General features: G+C 52.7%; 9 protein-coding genes across 9 annotated transcripts; 4 read left to right on the top strand and 5 right to left on the bottom strand.

The window, feature by feature from the left end:
* Positions 1–166: 166 nt before the first annotated feature.
* AYO21_04552 (hypothetical protein) lies at positions 167–713 on the bottom strand (the record flags this gene model as incomplete). The annotated part of the gene is made up of 2 exons (XM_022654524.1): positions 167–630; positions 692–713. 2 exons carry the CDS (start codon positions 711–713, stop codon positions 167–169), a joined length of 486 nt encoding a protein of 161 aa, XP_022513124.1.
* Positions 714–2,066: 1,353 nt separating this feature from the next.
* Positions 2,067–3,054, bottom strand: AYO21_04553 (hypothetical protein; the record flags this gene model as incomplete). Its single annotated transcript, XM_022654525.1, has 3 exons — positions 2,067–2,441; positions 2,530–2,889; positions 2,998–3,054. The coding sequence occupies 3 exons, from the start codon at positions 3,052–3,054 to the stop codon at positions 2,067–2,069; spliced, it is 792 nt and encodes a 263-aa protein (XP_022513125.1).
* A 653-nt stretch (positions 3,055–3,707) lies between these two features.
* AYO21_04554 (hypothetical protein) lies at positions 3,708–4,770 on the top strand (the record flags this gene model as incomplete). Its single annotated transcript, XM_022654526.1, has 5 exons — positions 3,708–3,887; positions 3,936–4,013; positions 4,075–4,117; positions 4,169–4,604; positions 4,659–4,770. 5 exons carry the CDS (start codon positions 3,708–3,710, stop codon positions 4,768–4,770), a joined length of 849 nt encoding a protein of 282 aa, XP_022513126.1.
* A 1,529-nt stretch (positions 4,771–6,299) lies between these two features.
* AYO21_04555 (hypothetical protein) lies at positions 6,300–7,847 on the top strand (the record flags this gene model as incomplete). Its single annotated transcript, XM_022654527.1, has 2 exons — positions 6,300–7,207; positions 7,370–7,847. 2 exons carry the CDS (start codon positions 6,300–6,302, stop codon positions 7,845–7,847), a joined length of 1,386 nt encoding a protein of 461 aa, XP_022513127.1.
* Positions 7,848–8,889: 1,042 nt separating this feature from the next.
* On the bottom strand, positions 8,890–9,729 carry AYO21_04556 (hypothetical protein; the record flags this gene model as incomplete). The annotated part of the gene is made up of 1 exon (XM_022654528.1): positions 8,890–9,729. One exon carries the CDS (start codon positions 9,727–9,729, stop codon positions 8,890–8,892), a length of 840 nt encoding a protein of 279 aa, XP_022513128.1.
* A 1,194-nt stretch (positions 9,730–10,923) lies between these two features.
* AYO21_04557 (plasma membrane ATPase) lies at positions 10,924–14,203 on the bottom strand (the record flags this gene model as incomplete). Its single annotated transcript, XM_022654529.1, has 4 exons — positions 10,924–11,220; positions 11,272–11,309; positions 11,365–13,702; positions 13,775–14,203. 4 exons carry the CDS (start codon positions 14,201–14,203, stop codon positions 10,924–10,926), a joined length of 3,102 nt encoding a protein of 1,033 aa, XP_022513129.1.
* A 1,171-nt stretch (positions 14,204–15,374) lies between these two features.
* AYO21_04558 (hypothetical protein) lies at positions 15,375–17,849 on the bottom strand (the record flags this gene model as incomplete). The annotated part of the gene is made up of 6 exons (XM_022654530.1): positions 15,375–15,643; positions 15,694–15,898; positions 15,968–17,109; positions 17,170–17,266; positions 17,424–17,669; positions 17,730–17,849. The coding sequence occupies 6 exons, from the start codon at positions 17,847–17,849 to the stop codon at positions 15,375–15,377; spliced, it is 2,079 nt and encodes a 692-aa protein (XP_022513130.1).
* A 937-nt stretch (positions 17,850–18,786) lies between these two features.
* Positions 18,787–20,302, top strand: AYO21_04559 (citrate synthase, mitochondrial; the record flags this gene model as incomplete). Its single annotated transcript, XM_022654531.1, has 3 exons — positions 18,787–18,888; positions 18,948–20,063; positions 20,114–20,302. 3 exons carry the CDS (start codon positions 18,787–18,789, stop codon positions 20,300–20,302), a joined length of 1,407 nt encoding a protein of 468 aa, XP_022513131.1.
* Positions 20,303–21,219: 917 nt separating this feature from the next.
* On the top strand, positions 21,220–22,294 carry AYO21_04560 (mitochondrial DNA replication protein YHM2; the record flags this gene model as incomplete). Its single annotated transcript, XM_022654532.1, has 3 exons — positions 21,220–21,442; positions 21,512–22,184; positions 22,240–22,294. The coding sequence occupies 3 exons, from the start codon at positions 21,220–21,222 to the stop codon at positions 22,292–22,294; spliced, it is 951 nt and encodes a 316-aa protein (XP_022513132.1).
* Positions 22,295–22,953: the final 659 nt, after the last annotated feature.

The following is a 22,953-nucleotide window of genomic DNA, read 5'->3' on the forward strand; positions in this document are numbered from 1 at the left end:
CTTCAGCCAGGTGTTGTGTCGGAGAAAATTGCTGGTTTCATGAAGGTAATGGCAAAATCAACCGTCCTGTCAGAATGGCCGTCTCTGTGAGCCTTCTGGCGAGATCATCGTACCGTTTCCCGCCTGCCATGTATGGCAATCTTCAGGGCGTTATTCTGTGCCCTTGTCACATGTCGTTCGGTCCGGCGCCACCACCCTCCATCCTGCCCCTAGCCTCTCCCAGTAGCGCTTCCTGCATCTTCCTTAGTTCCTCCTCTCCCATTTTATCGAACCCGCCGAAGTTGCGCATTTTCTCGCCTCTTCCGATTCTCTTCTTCTGCACCTCTTGCCATTCGCCCACAACCCCGCGGCAGCCTTCGATGTAACTTCCAAATCCGAGGTCGGTGAGCGCTTGTTCAACATGTTCGACGCTGATGGTTTTTTTGGACTCGCGCTCAGAGATTTCGTTTGATTCGGAGGAGAGCATGCGTAGGAACTCGAGTGAACAGGAAATGAGGAGGTCGCGGGCCGGGCGCGTGAAAGTCATCTCACCTTCCTTACCGCCGTTGGTATCGTCATGAGGGAGTTGTGGTAGGATTTCAGAGATGATCTTTTGAACGGTAGCCTTGGGAAGAGACAGGTCGTCGTTGTCTGTCAACAGGTCAGTAATTGCGCCAACAGGTTTCTTGGGTCTTTTGGGGTCGCAACATACTGCCAAATTCTTTGTCCGACATGATGACGGAGATTGTATCTACTTTTAGCGTAGGAGGTGTATGCGTCTAGGGTCTTTTGAAGTCTCACGGGCCCAGCCCAGGTGAGGACGAGGGGGAGGGATGAGGGTGTTAAATAGAAGTTGCGACATGATGCGCGACCAGGGCCCGGCCGGCCTTCCGAAACAGGAAACGCGTAAATAATGTCTTGGCACAGAGTCAATTTCTTTTCTCCGAAGTTGCGTTTTGTTTTCACTTTTGATTCTTCTTCATCACAGCGACAAACAACCATCTACATCAATGATGATGCTTATGGTGACGGTTCATCCGCATGTTTGCTATCAATATCGACGAATGAATCTGCCCTCCATGGAGCGACGAGACTTTGAACCTACTACAGCTCGTTGTAGATCGGTGTAGTGACTGATAGACGTGATGTACAGAGGAGGTCCCCCTGATACTGATTCAACATGCTGGTCCATGCCTGGTAAGTGGCTCTTGTCCTCGTCTTCCCTCACACATCTCCAATATGATGAACATTCGTGTCGCCCCTATCTTACCAAATGATGGTGATTACCCGTCCAAACCCAAACAGGACCTTCTGAACATTTCTCATCTCCCTTTAAACTGCTGACTACTGTTGACTGTACGTGGTTACTGACGTATTACAGACTAATAATAGACCTCTTGTCCTTGCCAGCGGGGAAGCTGATGTGGTGTATGTTGGCTCCGTCTCTATCAATTCCCTACCCAATTTTCAATGATGATCAACACTATGTACTATCAAATTCGGAAATACAATTGACGAATACACTGGTTCGATTACCTGAACGAGACTCACCCTACATCACATCATTTGACCTTGTTTGGTTCCGGGGACATTGCCTAACTGTGGACTTAGAAGCTTAAGCGCATTATTGTCACAAGACTGTTACTTCTTCGTGATTGTAAGTCCCACCAGTTATTCCAACCAAGTTCTTCGTGATGAACTCACCACTCTTCCATGCTAAGTATGAAGGTCCGCTGGATTCTAATGCTTAAGCTTGTGTATTCATTTTTCATCTTTCGCCTGATCCTCAAACTTTTCCCTCTATGTCTGCTCTATCTTCTTCTCGATATCTGCTAACAAGGGGAGAGCAGACGCTACGAGTACTACTCCAATTGTTCTATTGAATCTTCGTCAAGTATGAATTTCTGGATCATTTGTACAAATCACTTTCGATCGGGAGCAGCACGGTCGGCTCATGAGGCCCCGACACCTCGTCGATCTCGATCGAATCCGTGCACTACTCAACCTGGTACTCGCCGAGTTGGGGATCATCCCAACTTGAGATATGTCAATGAAGATTTCATATGCAATATTAGGTTCATAGAAACTTACCTTAGAAACAATCCAGATAACTCGGGTCTCGCCTTCACGGCTAATTCCGCAATCACATTTCCTGGTTTCTCCGGCGGCAAGAGTTTCCCGTCCCTTTTCGCGCTCAAGAACTTCTGTTGGTCCTTGTCGTCCATGTTGCGAATGAACTTCTCCCTGATGTCCGTCTGCATGGCCGTGTCAACGACCCCGGGTCGAATTGATATGGTGGTTACATCAGGCTCTTCAGCCTTCAACGTCATGGCCAGGTGGTTGATGGCTGCTTTCGTGGCGCCGTAGACTCCCCACGAGGGATACGCGTTCATGGCGGCGCCCGAGGATGTGAAGACTATGCGGCCCTTTGCGCTGCGGAGGAGCGGGAGTGTTTGTTGGATCTGATGGGATGTTGTGATCAAGAGTTAGACTCGTGAAAACAGTAGTCGATGGTGGGTGAAAGTAGGAAGCCTCTTAGACTGATCTTACCAAGACAACGCAACTCGTCACATTGATCCTGAACGTGCGTTCCCACTCGTCGCTATCCATCTGCCCTATCCGCAAGCACTTCCCCAAGGTACCGTGGTTCAGAATCAGCCCGTCGAGTCGGCCGTCAAACTGCACGTCTCGCAGCATCCCCTGGACGAATTCAGGGCCAGCCATGTCTCCCGCCCTGGTGATGACCCGGTCTGGGTTGTCAGACTGGAACTTGCTGAGCACATCAGCCTTGCGCCCAGACAGGATGAGGAGGTGCTGATCGCGGGAGGACAGGAGGTGCTTGGCGATGGCGAACCCGATCCCGGCCGTCGCTCCGGTCACGAAGATGGTGCGAGAGGAGGGATATTGAGACTATCGAGGGGAGATTGTTGTTAGAAGCACAAGGTTGTCCGAGAAACACGATGTTCAATGTTTGATGAGCGATATATGCTTGAGCAAGAACTTGTAGCAGAGACATACGCGGTGCTTCGATATGAAGTCCGGCGAACTTCCAAAATGATTCTTTTCGGCAGACATTGTTGATATGTGGATCTGCCTCGTGAACTTCCAGGCCCTGAAACTATAACGAGAAGACAAGATGTTGAAACTGGTCAAGCAACTCCGTGAATGTAGCAGCATCAAATCACACTTGGTTTCGTAGAGAGTTGCACGGTTTCACGACAACCAAGTCGAGGCAAAATTTTGAGTCGGACATGTCCATATCAATCCATTTCACGAATGACGTCAATGCCCTTGGGGGCTCTTGTCACTTTATTCAATCTGTTGTTGTCCTTCAATCCTCATCGTCGTTCATGCATACAGAACCAGCATCAACACAGAGAGGCACATGGCTTCCAATCATCCAATCGCCTCCGGAGATCCATTCCAAGGCTGGTTCCCTGCACCAGGTGAAGTCCCATGTCCCTCGATTGCGGGCGGAGTGAAGACTCCGAACTCCGAGAAGCGGGGACAAGCACGACAGATGGTGAGGTTTCTCTGGGGAATGACGGACGCCGCGAATACCATGGGATACTTATACAAGTCGCCTTTCGGCCCGAGGGACCATTTGTCAGCTTGAGTTGATGGATCATTTCTCTATATAACTGTGACAGGATAGTGCTGTATCCGGACTGGCTTCTTGAACAACAGACAGCATACGATACAACCCAGCGGAAAGATCTATCGCCACCATGGCCGCGAAATTCGAAAGGCTTGTCAGGTTCAAGGCCGCGGACGGTCAAATTTATTACGGCGAGGCCGGTTCAGACTGGGATTCCGATCTCAAGGGGAGGGAAGTCCAGATCTTTTCGGGCCTGGATCCCTTTGACAGCAATTTCAAACTCCTGGACAAGAAAGCCGTCATTTCTGAGGTGGGGAATGTGTGCCACGTTCTTGTATTTCTTGCTCACACATTCCAGGTCTTGAGCCCTCTGGAGAAAGTGCCGCTCACTATCGGCATAGGACTGAATTACAGGAAGCATGCTGAAGAAGCGAACGTAAGTGGGCAAGAGAACATTGAGCATTTCCCTGGTGGGCCAATTTGACGCATGAGCTCAGTTTCCAATCCCGACCTTCCCCGTTGTCTTCACCAAATATTCAGGTAAGCACGTTTGGCTCGTTGCGTTCGGGCTCTCTGCTAAATAGACCGCAGATACCTTGGCCGGGCCATTTGAGGACATCCCCATCAATCCGGAGGCAAAGGACCTTGATTACGAAGGCGAACTCTCAATTGTCATCGGCAAGGATGCGAAGAATATCTCTGAGGATGAAGATCCCCTGAGTTATGTCCTGGGCTATACCGTGGGCAACGACGTCTCGTCCCGTTACTGGCAAGCCCCTGCAAGGTCAGGAGGTCAGCACGGCCCAGCCAAATCCTTTGACAAGTTCGGTCCCATCGGTCCTGTCATCGCTTCACCCAACGCCGTCGTGAACCCCGAGGGTCTCAGACTACGCACCTGGGTCAATGGGGAATTGAGACAGGATGGCAACACGGACGATTTGATTTTTGGGATCGGTGCCATCATTCGACATTTGGCCAGAGGCACGACGGTCAGAAAGGGGACGGTCATCATGACAGGCACTCCGAGGTAAGTGCTGAGAGCAATGACACTTGATCTTTTCCATCACTAACAGATTGAAAGTGGTGTGGCCGCCTTCATGCAGCCCGCGGCATGGCTCCGACATGGCGACACTGTATCGATTGAGATTGAGCGCATTGGCAAGATCTCGAACAAGATGGTCTTTGAGAGCTGATCGAGAGGCCCGGGGGCAAAAGCTTGGGTAAAAGAGGTCCCATTTCTCACAGATTCGATATCTGATATCTATTCCACTGCCAAAATCAATATATACTTTTATACTTGTCGATACGCTGCTCCCTTCCCGCGGTCTGGCGCCTACCAACCCCCAACATCGGGACATGTTCTTGTGCGCCTCTCTCCGTTTTCTGATCGGCAGCCTCGCGTCGAATTGGGCTCTTCGGTCATCTCTAAGGAGAGGCCACCTCAGGTCGTGCTTATGAGTTTCTTGGTCCGATCAAAGACCTGTAAGAACGAAAAAGGAGTAACAGCAAGCAGAGCTCTTCAGTTCAGTACCAGATGCAGTACCTCCTCATTCCTCCCTTTTCCCAGTGCTCAGTGAAGCTCTTGTGCATTATAAACCAGACTTTATAGTCACCTGCCACCTCGAGATCAACCGAGGCTGGAAGCACGAATTGAGGCAAGAAGGAAATGCCAGTGGCAAGGGCTACGCAACCACCGAGAAAACTTGCTCGGAGTTAGATCCCATTGTCCAGCTTCTCCCGAGATACCGAATCAGGAAGTTCGGGGTTTGGGGGGAAGATGGCGGTCTTCATCGACCGCTCGTCATTACGAATCATGCTCAACTTGTTCTGGAAAGGCCATGTTACTTTCACCCACAGAAGAAGAGGTTCTAGTTTAGCTATGGATTGGTGGCACCACTTCTCACAGGCCTTCTTGAGCATGTTCCTGGAGAACCACAGACAGGGAAGAATCGGTCTCGACAGCCACTGAGAGTTGCAGATGATCAGCACCAGCCGTTTCAGCCTTGGAGAGCAGCCCGGAAATCTCTCCTCGTCCATTGATGACCCCGCAGACCGAAACTTGTGCCGTCGCACTGGATTGGAGCAAGGTTTTGCCGATCTCCCAGTTTTCTGCAGATAATGGCGAGCGATTCTGTCGCGATTGCATCTATCAAGGGGAAAACCCCGTCCAGAAAATGATTCGTCAGCGACACTGAATATGGCGTGGGAGCTTGTGACCATCTGATCGGAAACCACTGCTCTCGGCATCTGAGAGGGCAGGGAGGGGTATGATGGAAACATGCGCATCCTATCTCATGCCGTCATGCTATCTGTCGCAAGCTTCCTCGGACCTATCATGCTCTCAACCTCAATCGCCTCCAATTGGACATAGCGATTGGGGGTCGTTTGCGCCGGTTCCAACGACAGCGAATGGGATCAAGACTTTGCATCTCAGAAGGATTCCTCCCAGTATTCCCCTACCCCTCTGCCGCTAAGGTCTTGAGGGTGATGTGACCGCGAAAAGAACCTTTGGGACGGACATTCACGGCAAGAATGATACCTCGATCTACTAGAGGTTGTGAGGGTGTTCACGATAACCATAGTCGCAGCGAAGGATGGCACGCGCGGCCACGGTTTTTAGTTCCTCTACTACCAACGAGTCTATGCATTCCTGGTTTCCTCCCTCTTGTCACTCCAGGAAATCTGCTCTCTACTAACTGACTAACGAGTTCAGTATCCCATGATGCTTCGCCATTTGCTTCTAGCTGTCATCTCGGTCGGCGGTCTCGTCGCCGCGCAGGACGGAGACATCGTCGAGACGCTCAATGGCATCGCCGAGCTGTCAGACCTCGTGACGTATCTGTATAGTTTCCCGAACCTCACCCTGTGGCTGCAGGGACTGTCCGACATTACCTTCCTGGCTCCCAGCAACGATGCGTTTGCCGCGTTGGCCGACTCCTCGACCATTCCGAGCATCCCGCTCGACGAGACCGACGCACACGCCCTGATGAGCTACCATGTCCTGGACGGGACGTATTACGGATTCACCTCGGACGAATACAACCTGGTCACGACGGCATTGTCCACGTCCGGATACACAAATGTGACTGGAGGCCAGATCGTCGCTGCGAAAGGCTCACCCTGGTCCGACGCCATCACGTTTACGTCGGGAAAACGGCAGATGTCCGAAACGGACGGGGTCGCGTTCAACTTCACTGGCGGCGTCGTCTACGTGGTCGACGCGTTCCTGAGTCTCCCCCAGCCCTTCAAAGCGACCGTCGACGCGGAGAAGATGCTCGGGGGATCCGTGTTCGCCGAGGCGGCGGTGCTCACGGAGAGCGGCGAGCATCTGAGCGTCAACGACCTGTCCGACGTCACGGTCTTCCTGCCCATGAACTACTCCTTCCAGGAAATCGGCAGCGTGATCGAGAACATGTCCTGGACCGAGCTGGAGCGGCTGGTCTCGTACCACGTCGTCGACCGCGTCCTCGACATCAACCCGCAGTCCCCGCCCGTCGGGCAGTACTCGACGTACGAGGGCTCCGAGGTGTCCATCTTCAGCCAGAACGGCTTTGTGTTTATCAACAACGCCAGGATCGTCGGGTCGGCCGACTGGATTTTTGGCGGTGGCATGATCTACACCATTTACGGGTACGTAGAGAGTATGGGCGAAACAACCCACAGACACCCTTTCACTATCCCCCTGTCCCCCCATATCCGCATGATCCTCCCGGTTTTAATCCCATTTCCCCTTACTCTTGGCTTGGTCCACGTGTGATACTAGAGATACTGACCAAACGATGCCATAATAAGAGTCCTCAACCCGGACAACACAACGGTCGACCCGAGCATCAACGACGCCGAAATCGCCTTTGCCGACGCCACCTTCATCCTGGACCCGACATTCCCTTCTGCGCCGGGTGCCCCGACGAGCTCTACGGGATCCAGCTCTGGGGGCGGTCTCTCGCGCGGAGCCAAAGCTGCAATCGGCGTCTCCGTCGCGGTGGCCGCCATCCTCCTCGTCATCTTGGCCTTGTTCATCCGCGCGCGACGACGCCGCACCGCACGAGACCTCGGCGTGGGACTCGGCGCGAAGCCGTCGCGCAAGAGCTCCCAGTATCCGTATCCGACACAGTACCCATACGCGACGCAGTACCCGCTCAAGGACTTTGAGCTCAAGGAGGTGTCTGTCTCGCACAGCGAACTGGTCGCCAACGCGGCGGCGCCGGCGCGGGTGCCGCTCAAGGATTTGGATCTGACGCCGAATGTCAGCGTGTATTCGTTGCGGTAGCACGCACTGCACTGCACGCACTGCACGACGCTGTGGGACTACGGGACTAAGACGGATGGACTGGATGGGTAGGCTAAAGGTAGGTCCAAGGTAAGAAGTGAATGTTAGCCGGTCAACCAGTCTGCCTGCCAGGTAGCTACGTTGGAGTGTGAGCTTAGAAAGGGCCCGGGAGATGGGGTTTAGGGAATGGGAATGGGGGATGGCAGAGGAAGAGAGAGAGAGAGATAGAGGGCGTTTGTCAGAAAAGACTTTGAATGCCCGCTTTTGTGGCAGTGAATGAGGATGAGGAATGTCATTACGATTGGAATGTCTTCTGCATATCTACGCATCTACGTCTCTACCCAGCATCTATGATCTATCTGCATATATACCTACATAGCTAGCCAGCTGGCCAGCCTGGCCCATCTCTCTCTGCATATACATATCATATCTAAATTATCTACATATCAAGCTCCCTAGCAATCTAGCAATCTAGCGACTCTAGCCAACCAAGCCAGGCATCTATATGTCCAGCAACAAATATGTCTCTGAACAAAGTTCTCGCAATACCGTCACCATGGGAGGGCCTCGCTGAGTCACTATGGCTCGTTTTCAAGGGAAATACAACTTTGCATACAGTATTCACTTCATGGATGGCCATTAAGTTTGGGACGTACCATATCACTCCAGAACCTATGTCCCACCTGTCCAACCAACCACGCCTAACCAGTCAGTCCACATGCATGAGATGTTGCTTCCGCTCTGATATGTAGGTGCTTACAGGACAGGAAAGGAAACGTATATCAGACAGACTTTGGTAAGGTATATATGTACGGCGACGAGGAGGACGAGGAGGAGGAGGAGGACCAGTAGTACACAGTAGCGTCAGTAGTACCTAGTAGTACCTAGTACTCGTCCCTGCGGTCGAAGTAGGATATCCGACACCCAGACACTGTAGCCATCTTACAACCAGATCCAGTACATACCCATCTCCAACTAGCACAGTGTCCCATCTCTCCAGAGCTACAAAGGACCATGGGAGCAATAGGCGCACAGAAGCTAACTATCTCTCGGTATACCCGCCATCGACGAAGAGCGCCGTGCCCGTGACAAACGAGCTCCTCCCCCCGGAGAGGTAGACGACGCCGTCTGCGATCTCGCGCGGCAGGCCCGCGCGCTTCATGGGCACGGCGTGGGCGACCATGTCGGTCATGGTGTTGCGGATGAGCGGATCCGAGGTGTTGTTGGTCATGGGCGTGTCGATGTACCCCGGGCAGATGGCGTTGATGCGCAGCCCCTGCGACGCGTAGTCCTCGGACGCGGAGCGCGTGAGGCCCAGCACGCCGTGCTTCGAGGCCGTGTAGGCCGTCGACAGGGGCACGCCGACCGCGCCGAGGATCGAGCCTAGGTTGACGATGGAGCCGCGCTGGAGGGCCCGGCCGTCGATGCTCGAGGCCAGGGGCTCCTGCTTGAGCATGATCTGCGCCGCGGCCCGGAGCACGAAGAACGTCCCCGTCAGGTTGATGTCGAGCACGCGCTGCCAGTCCTCGGTCGTGGCAAACGCGGCGCCGCCGGCGTGCTTCTTGGCCACCCCCGCCGCGTTGACGACGTAGTCGAGCCGGCCGAACGTGCGCGCCACCGTCGCCACCGTCTGGTTGACTTGGTCCTCGTTGCGCACGTCCACGACGTACACCTCGACCCTGCACGGCGCTTTCGCCTTGGTTCCCCCCTCGCCGCTCTGTTGTTGTTGTGCCTCGATCTCGGCCTTCACCGCGAGCAGCCCGTCGTGGTTCAGATCCAGCAGCGCCACGCCCGCGGCCCCGTCGCGCGCAAACGTCTTTGCGCACTCCCTGCCGATGCCTGATCCTCCCCCCGTGATCAACGCGTACCCGGGCACATCCATTGCTTTGCCTTGCCTTTCCAAGAACACTTGACAGAACAGGAACACGATCAGAGAATAGCACACAAAAAAGAGAACCTTTTTTCGAATATGTATTACGGGCGTCTAACGATGCGGAGACGCCAGAGGGTGCGGCAGGGTGTTACATGCGTGTGATATATGGGAGACATCTCTCCGCAGATCCTATCCGACATACCTCGGGTCTCCGCTGGGATTGCAGAAGGGCGAGGGGGAAGTTTAGGACAATCACTCAGTGTACCTGTATATTCCACCTGACATGCAGTCTAGGAGGTGAATGAACTGAGTACCATTGGTCCCAAGTCGAGATTGGTACTTTGCAATCTTCCTCAGGTGGCTGAAGTACATACATAAGAACTAGTTTGGCCGAGATGAAGAGTCGAGTATGTACGCATGTTGCCTCCACGGTCCACATTTCAAAACAACCAGTGGGACCCAAGAGAGGGATTCCTCTCCAATACATATGGAATACCCAGCCCTCGATCTTGTTGACGACTAGCTAGTCTTGAACTTCGCCTCGTCTTCTATGTTCCCAATCGGAATATGCTTCCCAGATATGCTTGGACTTTACGATAATATTGCTCGTGCTTATGCCGGAGCCAAAAGCTTTGACAATTTCCTCGTCGGACTTGGGAGACTTGACCAGAATCAGGATGCGTAGGGAAGCGGGAACAGTAGCTGGGAGAGCCATGCCCACATAAATTGGCTGAACGCGGAGACTCGAGATAAAACAAGACAGCAAGGAATGCATAGCCACGGCTAAATCTCGAGAGGCACATCAGGACTGGGGACCTTGACGCCGCCCAGTCCTGAGGGCTTGTACAAAGACCGATTCTGTACCTCCATGATAGCAATATTTCTGACCTCGCGGTACAGTCATTATATTATCGGCTGTAACTCTAGGATTCAATACCTCACTCCCTCCGCTTCTTGTCCACCCTCATCCTCAGTCGCCATCCTCACTACGATGCCAATGATGGTGGCCATCCACAATAGTCCAATCACCGTGGAAAATCAGAAAAAAACATCCGTAATACAGCGCCATCGCTCAAGTCCAATACTTCGTGTCGGGTATCGCTGGTCCCTTTGAATCCAGATTATAACAAGTAACAGGGTATCAATTATCATCTCTTCCGTGGCAACAAGTGTCCTCCCATACCCTTAGTCTATCGTGTTGACTCATGTGCTGTGTTGCGGTACCAAGATCCCGCGTTCAGTGCCTTGGTGGGGGAAAATGTCGGGACTGATCATCCCTTCCGGAAAGCTCGATGCGACCTCTTGCTCTAATGTCGAGGCCTGGGGGAAGTCCAGCTTCGGGAGTAGCGGCCGTTTCGCTTCTTTCTGTTTCCCAGGAGCATTCAGGACTCGCTCCACTAATCGAGCTCCCGATCTGACTGAGTCGGTGCAGAAGTTATTCCTGAAGAGGAGATCATGGTTGAGGTCCGGCTGTGGCCAACTCTGCGGCGTTCCTGCTGACTGTGACCGCGCGTAGCCAGCCTGTAGCATACAGGTCGCGCATCATGCAACCTTCTCGTGCTGGGTGGACACTCGGTTCAACGACACAACTGCGAAGCATGCGTTAGTCGATTCACTCCATACTCTCTCAAGGGCCAAACTCACGGAAATCCTCCATGTCTCTCTTCTTGAGCACCTTATTGCTCCTCGTCTTCCGCCCATGCACAATGTCATCAAATGTGACGCTGTCTTGCAAAAGGTAATAGACGCCAGCCATGACGCAAAAGACCCCGAAAGAATACAACCAGATCCTCACCACACCAACAATGCTGGTCTGTTGCCCACCGACAAACCATCCGAAAAGACAGAAGAATGTTGCAAGAATGTCCACAAGTAAGATGGCACCCACGAGCTGCCAGGAAGGGATGCTGGACCAGAAGGGGCCATTAGCGCGGGTGATGAAAATCAGCCAATTTTCAGAGAGGCAGATCTGAAGAAACAAGACAGCGTCCGTGTGCCCAAAGTTCTGAACGATACCACCATCGTGCCCGCCCACAATCATCGTCGTTAGTGCGATCCAAGTCCCGGCAGCGAGCACAATTCCCAATAGAATGGACATGCCCCATAGTTTGGGCAGATTCCACTTGACCGGCGTTTTCGAATATGGCGCATTGTCGTAGGCAATTGCCAGTGTGGCGATGTCGGCAAAGATAGCAATAAAAACCACCAACTTAAGGTTGAGCGACTTGTTCAGAATGGCGATCCACAGGCCCAGGAAGATCTCCAGATGAAGTGACAGAGCAATGCGGTAAACGACGTATGCGTACATGCGGTGGAATATTTGGCGCGACGTCTTCAGGGCGTCGATGATAGCCGAGAGACCAGGCGCGAGGAAAACAATGTCTGCGGCTGATCGAGCTGCATCAGTTGCGCCTTGGACCGCGATACCGGTATCCGCCTTCTTCAACGAGGGCGCGTCGTTGACCCCATCGCCAGTCATTGCCACCAAATAACCTCTTTGCTGTAGGATTTCGACAACGTTGTACTTGTGTTGGGGGAACACTTCGGCAAACCCATCTGCAGCCTCAACAAAGTCGTAGACTTCGGAGCCCGGCATCGTCCCGCCACCAGCAAGTCCAAGGCGCTCTGCGTTGAAGACATTGGTTCCAAGTCCCAACTGTCGAGACATTTCTCGGGCGATACCGACGGCGTCACCAGTCAACATCTTGATGGACAACCCCAACGATTTGGCTTCGTTGATTGTTTTTGCGGTGTCATGTCGAGGCGGATCTGCACAAGGCATAATCCCCAGGATTTCCCACGAGTTGTCACCTCGCTTTCTGGCCACGCCCAGAGAGCGAAAGCCTCTAGCTGCGAACTCTGCAACCTTGTTTTTGTATGCGATATCAATTTCCTCGGGAATGGGATGGTCATCTTCCACTGTGCGGAGCACAAATAGCGGCGAGCCCTTGACGCAAATTATGCGCTCACCCTGAGGTGATTCGACAACGGTGCTGACTTTTTTCGAAACTGGGTCAAATGGATGGAATTGGATGACTTTGTACTTGGATAAGGCCTGCTTAGCTCGAGGGTAGTACCGCAAGGCTTTGAGAAATGCCTTATCGATAGCATCCATGCCCTTTTTCTTCCGGGACGCCGCCAAACACGCGGTGAGCATCATATCCTCGGGATCAACACCATGCACCGTGTATGGCTCGTGAAGGGAGAGTTTGTTCTTGGTCAAAGTCCCCGTCTTGTCCGAACAGAGTATCTCCACGCCAGCAAGCGATTCAATGGCGGATAACTTCTGGACGATAGCCTTCTTCTTGGCCAGGTAGGCAGCGCCAACGGCCATGGTGGTGGTGACCACGGCAGGGAGACCGACAGGAACGCCGATGATGGTGATCGCCAAGGTAAATCTGAGGATGGTGACAATGTCGTTAGATCGATAGAATGACGATATCCAAACCACGAGTAAGGTGAAAACCACGAGCGCAAGCAACACTGTACCGATACCATTGAGGACTTCGGTGAAATGTCCTGAGCCACCTGATGCGGCATTGACCAAAGCAGCCGCTCGGCCGACAAAGGAGTTGTCTCCCGTTGCCGTAACAATCATAAAGGCGGTGCCTCGTTTCACGGCAGAGGAGGCATAGCAGGTATCGCCCAGATGCTTGTCCGCGGCGAGTGACTCGCCCGTGATGGAGGATTGGTCGACTTGAAGGAACGCATCTTCAGTAACGAGCCGGCCGTCAGCGGGTATGATTGTGCCTTCTTCAAGTTGTAGAATATCTCCAGGAACCACCATAGGAGCCTCGATTTCGATCAGGTGGCCTTCTCTCAGGACGACAGCCTTCAGAGCCAAGGTCTTCTTCAACTCTTCGACGATAGAGCCAGCTTGAAACTCTTGGATAAACCCGACGCTGGCATTCAGCAGGAGCAGCGCACAAATGACGCCAAAGTCCACCCAGTCTTCAAGACCAGCGGCGAGGATCGCAGCAGCCTGTGGGACAAGACATCAGTATAAGCATCGCCGAGATGGGTATCGGCGTAATGTTGCAGTGGGTAGCCCTACCTCCATGACAAATTGAATGGGACCAACAAAGTATCCCAGGAACTTCAGCAGCAAATTCTCTTTCTCTTCTTTCATTTGGTTTAGCCCGAATTTCTTTCGCCTGGCTACTACTTCGGGCTCGATCAATCCCACCCGCGTATCGGTCTGGAGCATTTCCTCGGGCACATTTCGCGCACCCGCTGCTGTCTCGATGTCGGCTTCAATATCAGCATCTGGGTCGAGTGATTCCAACTCTTCAATAAGCGCATCCAGATCTTCCTCCTCATCGTCATCGTCCTTTTCCAATCTCGAAGCCTTTCGTGGGGTGAACATGACGTCGGGTTTCTCGTCTGGAACAACATCGTTCACGGTGACATGGAGAGGGTGAGGTTTATCGGGCGAGGAATGGGTCGAGCCCGAGGAACTAACGTCTGAAGAAGTGTCTACCATGTTGAGTAAATAGGAAGAGGTTAACGGTGTGGGCTATATCGACTCCATTGGGGGTGAGATGAATACGGCGTAAGGAGGTGGGCGCCAGAAGAAAGAGTCGCGGAAAGGCAGTCAAGTGAGGGTTCTTGAGGTGAGGAAAGCGTAGCACCGTGGTCGCAGCCCTCAATTTCAGGTTGCACGAGCTTCAAAGGAAGGACACAATGATGACTCTGTACAGGTTGTAAGAATATTGGGGAAAGTGCCATGAGCCCAAAGTCAAAGAAACAAAGTGGTAAGAGAAGAATGAGTGAATCTCAGAGGCGAAAGGATCAGGACTCCGACGTTCACCCCCGCAATCTTGGGCCAATCCCTTCCACAACGGGTGGTGACGCCTATCCCTCTATTCCTCTTATACGCTGATTGAGCGGAACCAAGCCCTATTTGAGCCCCAGAACCAATCGCTCACGCCATCCCAAGTCAGACTTGCCATTATCTAGACTTGGCAATGTTCCTTCCAAGACACAGAAACGTCGGGTGACTGAGGCGGTGTCGGGCGCGGAAGCCTTGTCTGTGGGGGGCTTGGTTGTCTGATGATAAGGACAAGAAAAAGGGGACCCATAGCCTAACAAGACAAGAAAAATCACAGAGAGGGGCGATTGGTGCGATGTCAGATGGATCTCTCTACTTTCTACAGAATATCATCTCAAAAGCCCATCCACGTGTCGAAGCACGTGGGAACGAGAAAACGTTGAGACTGGTAACCAAGTGGTAACCAATCCCACCAGGGTCAATAGGTGTCGGTGAGCAACACCAAGCCTGTCACCTTGTAAAAACGCATCCTTTGATTATCCATACATACGTCGTCGTTCCCGAATCTGCCCTTGTCAAATCTCAATCCTGTGTTCCCAATCGAACTGACAAGGCCTCAATGCTAGCAGACGAGAACGACCTTACGAGAGCCTGCACTTCCAATGCAGGGTAAAAGTTGAATAAAGAAATTTGCTTCCATCACAACCGCCTCCAATTTTGGGGTGTTCTGTGCTGGTGACCAACTCCTGAATATGCTTGATTCATACATATCGATTGGGTATCATGCCTGGCCATCAACACTTGGTACCGGTAACGACAATAACGCCATTTCTGCCTGTGTGCAGTTTCGATCTGCCGGTCAAATCGAGTGGCCGTGTGCCTTTTAGTCCTGCTTGCCTTGCGGCTGGAATGCGGACATCTGGAATCCAGGCGGGAAGCCGGGCATTCCGTTGGACATGTTGCCAAAATTCATAGGGAAAGGCATTGACGGCATAACACCAATGTTATTGGGGTTGCCTGCGCCTTGGCGATCATCCCGGTCCATGCGGCGATCATTGTCTCTGTATCTGTTGTCGTCACGTCCCGGATGCTGGCGAGAAGATTGAGGGCCGCGTCGTCCGCCCTGATCAGTAGCAATACGTCGACTCATGGCTACATTATAGTTAGAATATGTCCACCAGGTGAGCAGGGAGTAGTCATACCTTTGGAGGAAACCCCTGCACCAATTTCAATGTCAGGCTCTTCCACGACCATGCCTTCTTGGATCGGCGCACCGCCAGTGCCCCCGTATTCGGCGGTGAGCAGCCACTTGCGGTCTGCATCCGTGAGGCGTTCAATCGGAATGACACTAATTCCGGTTTGATAGTCACTGCAGTCACGTGGTCCAAATCCCACTCCCCATTTGGTCTGCAGGGCAAACGTCAGTTCGGTTCTTATCTTCCTTTTCAATTCGCTGCCAATACGTAGGTCACTTACGCGGAGTTGCATGTCGCCCACCTTGTACTCTTCCATTCCATCACGGGCACTTTCGGCATCGCGGCGATTAATCATTTTGATGAAAGCATGGCGTTTATCGATATTGACAATGCAGGTCTGAACCACCCCGAATTTACTGAACAGGCCCCTCAAGTGTGCTTCGGACGAGGTGACTCCGCCCACGAAGAGTGTCCGACTGAAGACTTTGATGTGGCCTTTGGGCAGAGTCGGATCCCATTGTACGTTCTTGGGGCCTGGTGGTGGAAGCTTGTAGTCACTGGGCGGTGTGGTGCTTCGGCGTCTTCTACCCATTGGGCTGCGCTGACGGTAATCAGCTCGCCTGCCATCGCGATCATTACGATATCCATCAGCCCCCGGACTATCTCGGCGACGTCTTGGAGACAGATCTCGGCGTCTATCATAGCCAGGAGAGCGTGAGCGACGTCGATATTGACCAGGAGGGGAACGGGTTTGAGCATCACGTGACGACCCAGTTGCTTGAACCTGGCCTGCCCAATTGTTTGCTGGTACAGGAGGCGGAAACGGAAGGCCACTGGCACTCGCAGCGCCACCACCACTACCAGCACCACCGCCTCCTGCGGCCTGCATGTTCAACAATTGTAGAGCGGTCGCCCATTGGTCTGGAGGAACACCTTGACTAGCCAACAGCTGCAAGAGTTGCAGTTGAACTTGTGCTTGAGCCTGAGTATCTTGACCTAGAGGAGCAGGGTTTTGTGGCACCGTGGGAGCAGGAGCTTGTTGCGGAAGAAACGCAGCAAGTGGATTTGCAGGTACATTTGCAGGACTTTGACTTTGCGCACCATTACTCAATCCAGCGAACAGAGCTCCAAGCTGGTTTACAGCCGACCCATTGGCGGCGACGGGAGCAAGACCGGGGTTTACGGTACTGTTCGTCAGAGGGATCCCATTCTGCGCGCCTAACAGATTATTCAAACTAGTTTGGGCGGGTGCCGGAATGGCTGGTGGCGCGGTAGTGTTCTGCTTTGCCATATTCTTGAGCGCTTCCAGGATAGCTGACGTGTCCTGCTGCTGGGGAGGTTTTGCTGCCATATTGTCAGTGATAATCGACTGACCAAGTGGCACGAAACCGGGTGCCGGTGATCCTTCAGGTGTGGTTGAGGCTGCGTTACAGTTAGGTTTGATCCGTTTCGGGTGAGGGAGAGACAGAATTTTGAATATACCTTTAGGCGCATCAAGCTTTTCTTTGAGTGAAGCAAGCAACGGAGTTGGAAACGTGTTCGACCGCTCCCAAATTTCTAAGAGCTTTCTGATTTTGACCTAAACAGAGGTGGTCACACGTGAGTCTCGATCAAAGCAGCCAGGCAAACAACAAATAAGACTTAGGTGGTGGTGTACGGGTAGTCTGGTCGCGTGGAGTGCGTGTCGAACTTCAAAATAGTTTTAAGAGGAATACGACAGATATAGAATGGCATACCTTCTGGTCTTCTGGAGCGGTAGCAATAATGTCGTTCATGAGTACGGGGAGCAATTCAGTCACTCGAGTCACACCAGCGGCAAAGGTTCCATCAGGAGCTCCGCTACCCAGCTGTTGACCTGATTTTCTGGCTTGATCTACCCATTGTCTCGTCACTGAATCTATCACGTAGAGAACCCCCAATTTGTGTGTTCCTGGTGTCTTCTTGAAATGGGTATAGATCTTTTGAATAAGGACTGATTCGGACTAGAAGAAGTCACGTCAGTTACAGGAGGCGCGACGCACAAAGCTGAAAAATCGACATACTTGGATGTTTGCTGTACAGAGTGTGGTGATGGCAGTGATCTTTGAGCCTGAAACTCCTGGTGGCTTGAGGTTGAGCATGGACTGCAGGATCGAGTCCAGCTCCGCTACTGCGGACGACATGATGGAGCGCCGAGCTCTCCTACAGCAGGTGATGACACAAGGTGTTGAAGGAGGAAACTGACCCTGGCAAGGTGGAAGACGGCGAAAGGGGCGATGTTGAGTCGATCAGCGCATACGGAGTCTTCGATCGACAAAGACGTCTTACAGACTCGAGGTACAGGTGAAGTGAAGGATGATGTGCGGTGCAAGAGTGTAGTCTTTTCCCCCCAAATTCTTCCTTTTCCCTGCTAAGTGTAGATTGCGCCCACAAGACTTCTACAGCGAGGTGGCAACTGCGGCCTGGCAGCGGCAGTATTGAGGAACTAGCGGCCGTGTGCAGAGAAGAATACTGGTAGAGAAGCACTTTACGAGCTGATGAGACTATGTGCGTGATGAAGGCGAAGAAAAGGAAGTCAAACGCGATGGATGGTGCGTCGGTTGGTGATGCCTAAGTGATGAGATGGTGATGAGATGAAGTGAAGATTTGAGCACGAGTTGAAAAGGCGTCGCAGATAGAAAAGCGGAGGCTTGAGAAACAGCCAAAGCAGCCAAACTAGCCGGCCGGAATAATATTGTTGCCAGCTTTTCACGTGATCAAAGATTGAAGGCGTACGGGGCATTGGGGCGTCCAATCTTCTTCGGACTGCGAAGTTGGCATCCCTAGTAGGGCTTGCTGAGGCCCGCCCGTGCCGCTGTTGGCTGGCTATTGAACCCCAATTGGCAAACCCTGGCCTTATTGAAGGAGAGGTCATCCGGCACGCCGAAGCCTTGCTCGTTAAGCGGCCCCCAAGTGGGCCATTTTCATCATTCAATAATTCAACAGGGACAGCTTTCTCCTCCCTAACTTTCCTATCTGCACCTGCACCTTTTTTTTTTCCCGCACTCCTTCATAAAGCTCCCTTGACGTAGCATTCTTCTTGACCTTCTTTTGCTTCGACTACCTCGTGTTGTTACTATCATGGCCTCCTCTCTTCGCCTAGGGAGCTCTTTGCTCCGTTCATCAACCAGACCTTTGGTCCAGAAAGCCGCCTTCAATGGCGTGCGCTGCGCAAGCACCCAAGTGAGCTATTCGAACTGACTTTGTTGAGAGCTCCCTGACTAACACCTCTCTCCCTTTAGTCCCTAAAAGAGGTCTTCGCTGCTAAACTCCCTGGCGAGATTGAGAAAGTCAAGAAACTGAGAAAGGACTATGGCTCAAAGGTCATTGGCGAAGTTACACTGGACCAAGTCTACGGTGGTGCTCGAGGCATCAAGTCTCTAGTCTGGGAGGGTTCCGTGCTTGACTCAGAAGAGGGTATCAGATTCCGTGGAAGGACTATCCCCGAATGCCAGGAAGTGCTCCCCAAGGCTCCTGGAGGCGAGGAGCCTCTGCCCGAAGGGCTGTTCTGGCTTCTTCTGACCGGCGAGGTTCCCAGCGAGCAGCAGGTCCGAGAGCTGTCTGCCGACTGGGCAGCTCGATCTGATCTTCCCAAGTTCGTCGAGGAACTCATCGATCGTTGTCCCAGCGACATGCACCCAATGGCTCAGTTTTCGATTGCCGTTGTTGCGCTCGAGCACACCTCGGAGTTCGCCAAAGCCTACGCCAAGGGCATCAATAAGAAGGACTACTGGTCATACACTTTCGAGGACTCGATGAACCTCATTGCCAAGCTGCCCACGATTGCTGCGAAGATCTACCGTAACGCATACAAGGATGGCAAGGTGGCCCCTATCCAGAAAGACAAGGACTATGGCTTCAACTTGGCCAACCAGCTTGGCTACGGCGACAACGCTGACTTCGTTGAGCTTATGCGTCTCTATCTCACCATTCACTCTGACCATGAGGGTGGCAACGTCAGCGCACACACCACTCATTTGGTCGGAAGCGCTTTGAGCTCTCCTATGCTCTCCCTTGCTGCTGGTCTCAACGGTTTGGCCGGTCCTCTCCACGGTCTGGCCAACCAAGAAGTCTTGAACTGGCTCACTAAGATGAAGGAGAGCATTGGCGATGATCTCAGCGACCAAAAGATCACCGACTACCTGTGGGAGACCCTGAACGGTGGTCGTGTCGTTCCTGGCTATGGCCATGCCGTCCTCCGCAAGACGGATCCCCGCTACGTGTCTCAACGCGAGTTCGCTCTTCGCAAGCTCCCCAATGACCCCATGTTCAAGCTGGTCAGCCAGGTCTACAAGATCGCCCCTGGTGTTTTGACAAAGCACGGAAAGACCAAGAACCCATACCCCAACGTTGATGCTGTAAGTTGATCATTGGAGCCAATTTTCGACTGCGCTAACATGTGAACTAGCACTCCGGCGTCCTCTTGCAATACTACGGATTGACCGAAGCCAACTATTACACTGTCCTCTTCGGTGTCTCGCGCGCCCTGGGTGTCCTGCCGCAACTTATCATCGATCGTGCTCTCGGTGCACCCATCGAGCGCCCCAAGTCCTTCAGCACCGAAGCCTATGCCAAACTCGTGGGTGCTTCATTGTGATCTGGACATGAAGAGCGGGGGTTGTACAATGCAAAACATACTTGTACGTCTAAACGGGACAAGGGGATAGGACAAAGCGAGGTCGGGGTCTGGTCTAGGGTGAATCTGTTCCGCCGTTCAATTACGCCATTATTTAATTGACGAGCGTTGTTGGATGCGAATACCATATTTTACTTTGTGCCCATCGCCTGCCAATCCGCCACAAGTATTCTGCGTGCCCAGATGCCGTACACTCTTTCGTAGAGCCCAGTGTTAAGGAGCCATGGGGGCCGCGGTGTCTTTGCGAGACATCGTTGCGTGGACCGTGCGACGTAAAATTTCCTGAAATTTTTATTTTCGGATGGTTGAGAAGCGCGTTGGCGGCGTTGGGTGGCCCTAGGAGGCTAAAGGAGGCCGGCAGACCCACATTTTAGGGAGGCGGCGTCCGAAGTCTAGGGGCGATGCCTGGAAGGATGGAGCTTGGGGGTGAAATGGAGGCTCCGGCCACCTCAGCTAAGAGACATGTGTCCGCTCAACACGCCGAACGCCTAAGCCACTAATCTGCTTTTGGCCCGAATGGGGGTTTGGTCGAGGCGCCTGCGCCGATATTCTACGGGATGGTCAACTCGTCCTTCTTCGCCGAGGGAGCTGAACAAAACCATCTCGGACTTGTGGTGACTGCGATCACTGTCAGACCAATTCCTACTCGTACTCTTGTGTCTTTCTTAAGCTCCGCTGCTTTTTTTGTTGTCTCTTATACTCCGGACAACGAGCATACGTACCGCAATAGCCATTTCGTGTCTGTATCTTTGCATCATTCACACCGAGGCAATCCCCCTGTCGCCCAGCAGTACCTCCCTCCCTCTCATTAACCCTCAAGGCGACGAAGCCGACCTCACCCCTTGGTCAGGGTAGACAATCTCGCACATCCGCCAACAATGTCCGCAGAAGCAGTTCTGGCACCTGCGCCTGCAGCGCCCAAGATTGAAAAGAAGCCCGTCAAGTTCAGCAACCTTCTACTTGGCGCTGGTCTCAATATGTTCGAGGTCACTACACTGGGACAGCCTCTGGAGGTTGTCAAGACCACCATGGCCGCCCACCGAACTGACACGTTCGCTGGAGCTATGTCGCGGATATGGGGACGTGGTGGTGTTTTTGGATGTAAGGCACAAAGCACCCAACTCTACCCTGGAGAAGACCTCGGCTGATTTGATCTCTCGAAATGCATAGTCTACCAAGGTCTCATCCCGTGGGCCTGGATCGAAGCCTCTACCAAGGGTGCTGTCTTGCTCTTCGTCGCCTCCGAGGCTGAATACTACGCAAAGACCTTTGGGGCCAACAACTTCCTCGCCGGGATCACGGGTGGTATGGTCGGTGGCATGGCCCAAGCCTATGCAACCATGGGTTTCTGCACATGTATGAAAACCGTGGAAATCACCCAGCACAAACTGGCCGCACAGGGTGTAAAGCCCCCCTCTACGTTCACGACTTTCGCAAACATCTACAAGAAAGAGGGCATCCGAGGGATCAACAAGGGTGTGAACGCAGTCGCCATTCGTCAAGTCACCAACTGGGGCTCCCGTTTCGGTCTTTCCAGACTCGCCGAGTCAGGTATCCGGAGATTCACGGGTAAGGAGAACGGAGAGAAGTTGAATGCGGGAGAGAAGATTTTGGCCAGTGGTCTTGGTGGTGGTCTGTCTGCCTGGAACCAGCCCATTGAAGTCATCCGAGTCGAGATGCAAAGCAAGTCCAATGATCCTAATCGACCAAAGAACTTGACCGTCGGGAAGACGTTGAACTACATCTACAGCACCAACGGTTTGAAAGGTCTCTACCGTGGTGTCACTCCCCGTATCGGACTGGGTATCTGGCAGACAATCTGCATGGTTGCCCTGGGTGATATGTACGCTGGTCCCCTACTGCTATCATTCTGGACTGATATGCTAACCTCTGGACAGTGCCAAAGAAGCCGTCGAGAAACTCACCGGCGAGGCGGTCACCGCGAAGCACTAGGCGACACGCCACTATTCTGGGTGAGGGATCCAGTTGCAGCAGCTTGAATGGATCCCTCAAGTTGAGCGGGGATGAGGACGGGCACGTAATGTCTTTGGGAGGCATCAACGCCCTTCTCTGGGACCTTCTGCACGCATTCGTTTGCCCTATGCAGATGAATGGTGACTGATTCTAGTTTGGCGTGTGCTGGCGTTTCTCTTCTACCCTGAACGACATAAAAATCTTAGCCGGTTTTGGGTTACCTCTTGCTCTTATTGTTTTGTTTGCTTTTGATTGCCTGGACATGTCACAGCATTAGCTAGTCTGTGAGATGTCAATCAAGGGGATTGAACATAGACGGTGGTTTTATCAAGTGGTCCTCGGGCAACAACGGGAGATGGGGACCTATGGACTATGGATGCGCTCGAGGTTCGCTTATTCTATAACGAGTACCCTCGTACTCGACGTTCCACAGAATGAACAGACCATCTTGCACAGGGGACACGACGAATACAAAAGCGTCTTTTTTTTGGCAGAAATCTCTACCCTTGTACATGTATGTCTTTAGTGCAGAGTGTAGACCGATATCGCCAAACAACAAAAACGACGACGACGAAACCTCGGGCCGGGAACGCATGTAAAATACCTGATAAAGTCATAAGGACTGATTTCTTGGGAAT

This window comes from Fonsecaea monophora (assembly GCF_001642475.1).
Source record: "Fonsecaea monophora strain CBS 269.37 chromosome Unknown Scaff26, whole genome shotgun sequence".
Classification (NCBI taxonomy): domain Eukaryota; kingdom Fungi; phylum Ascomycota; class Eurotiomycetes; order Chaetothyriales; family Herpotrichiellaceae; genus Fonsecaea; species Fonsecaea monophora.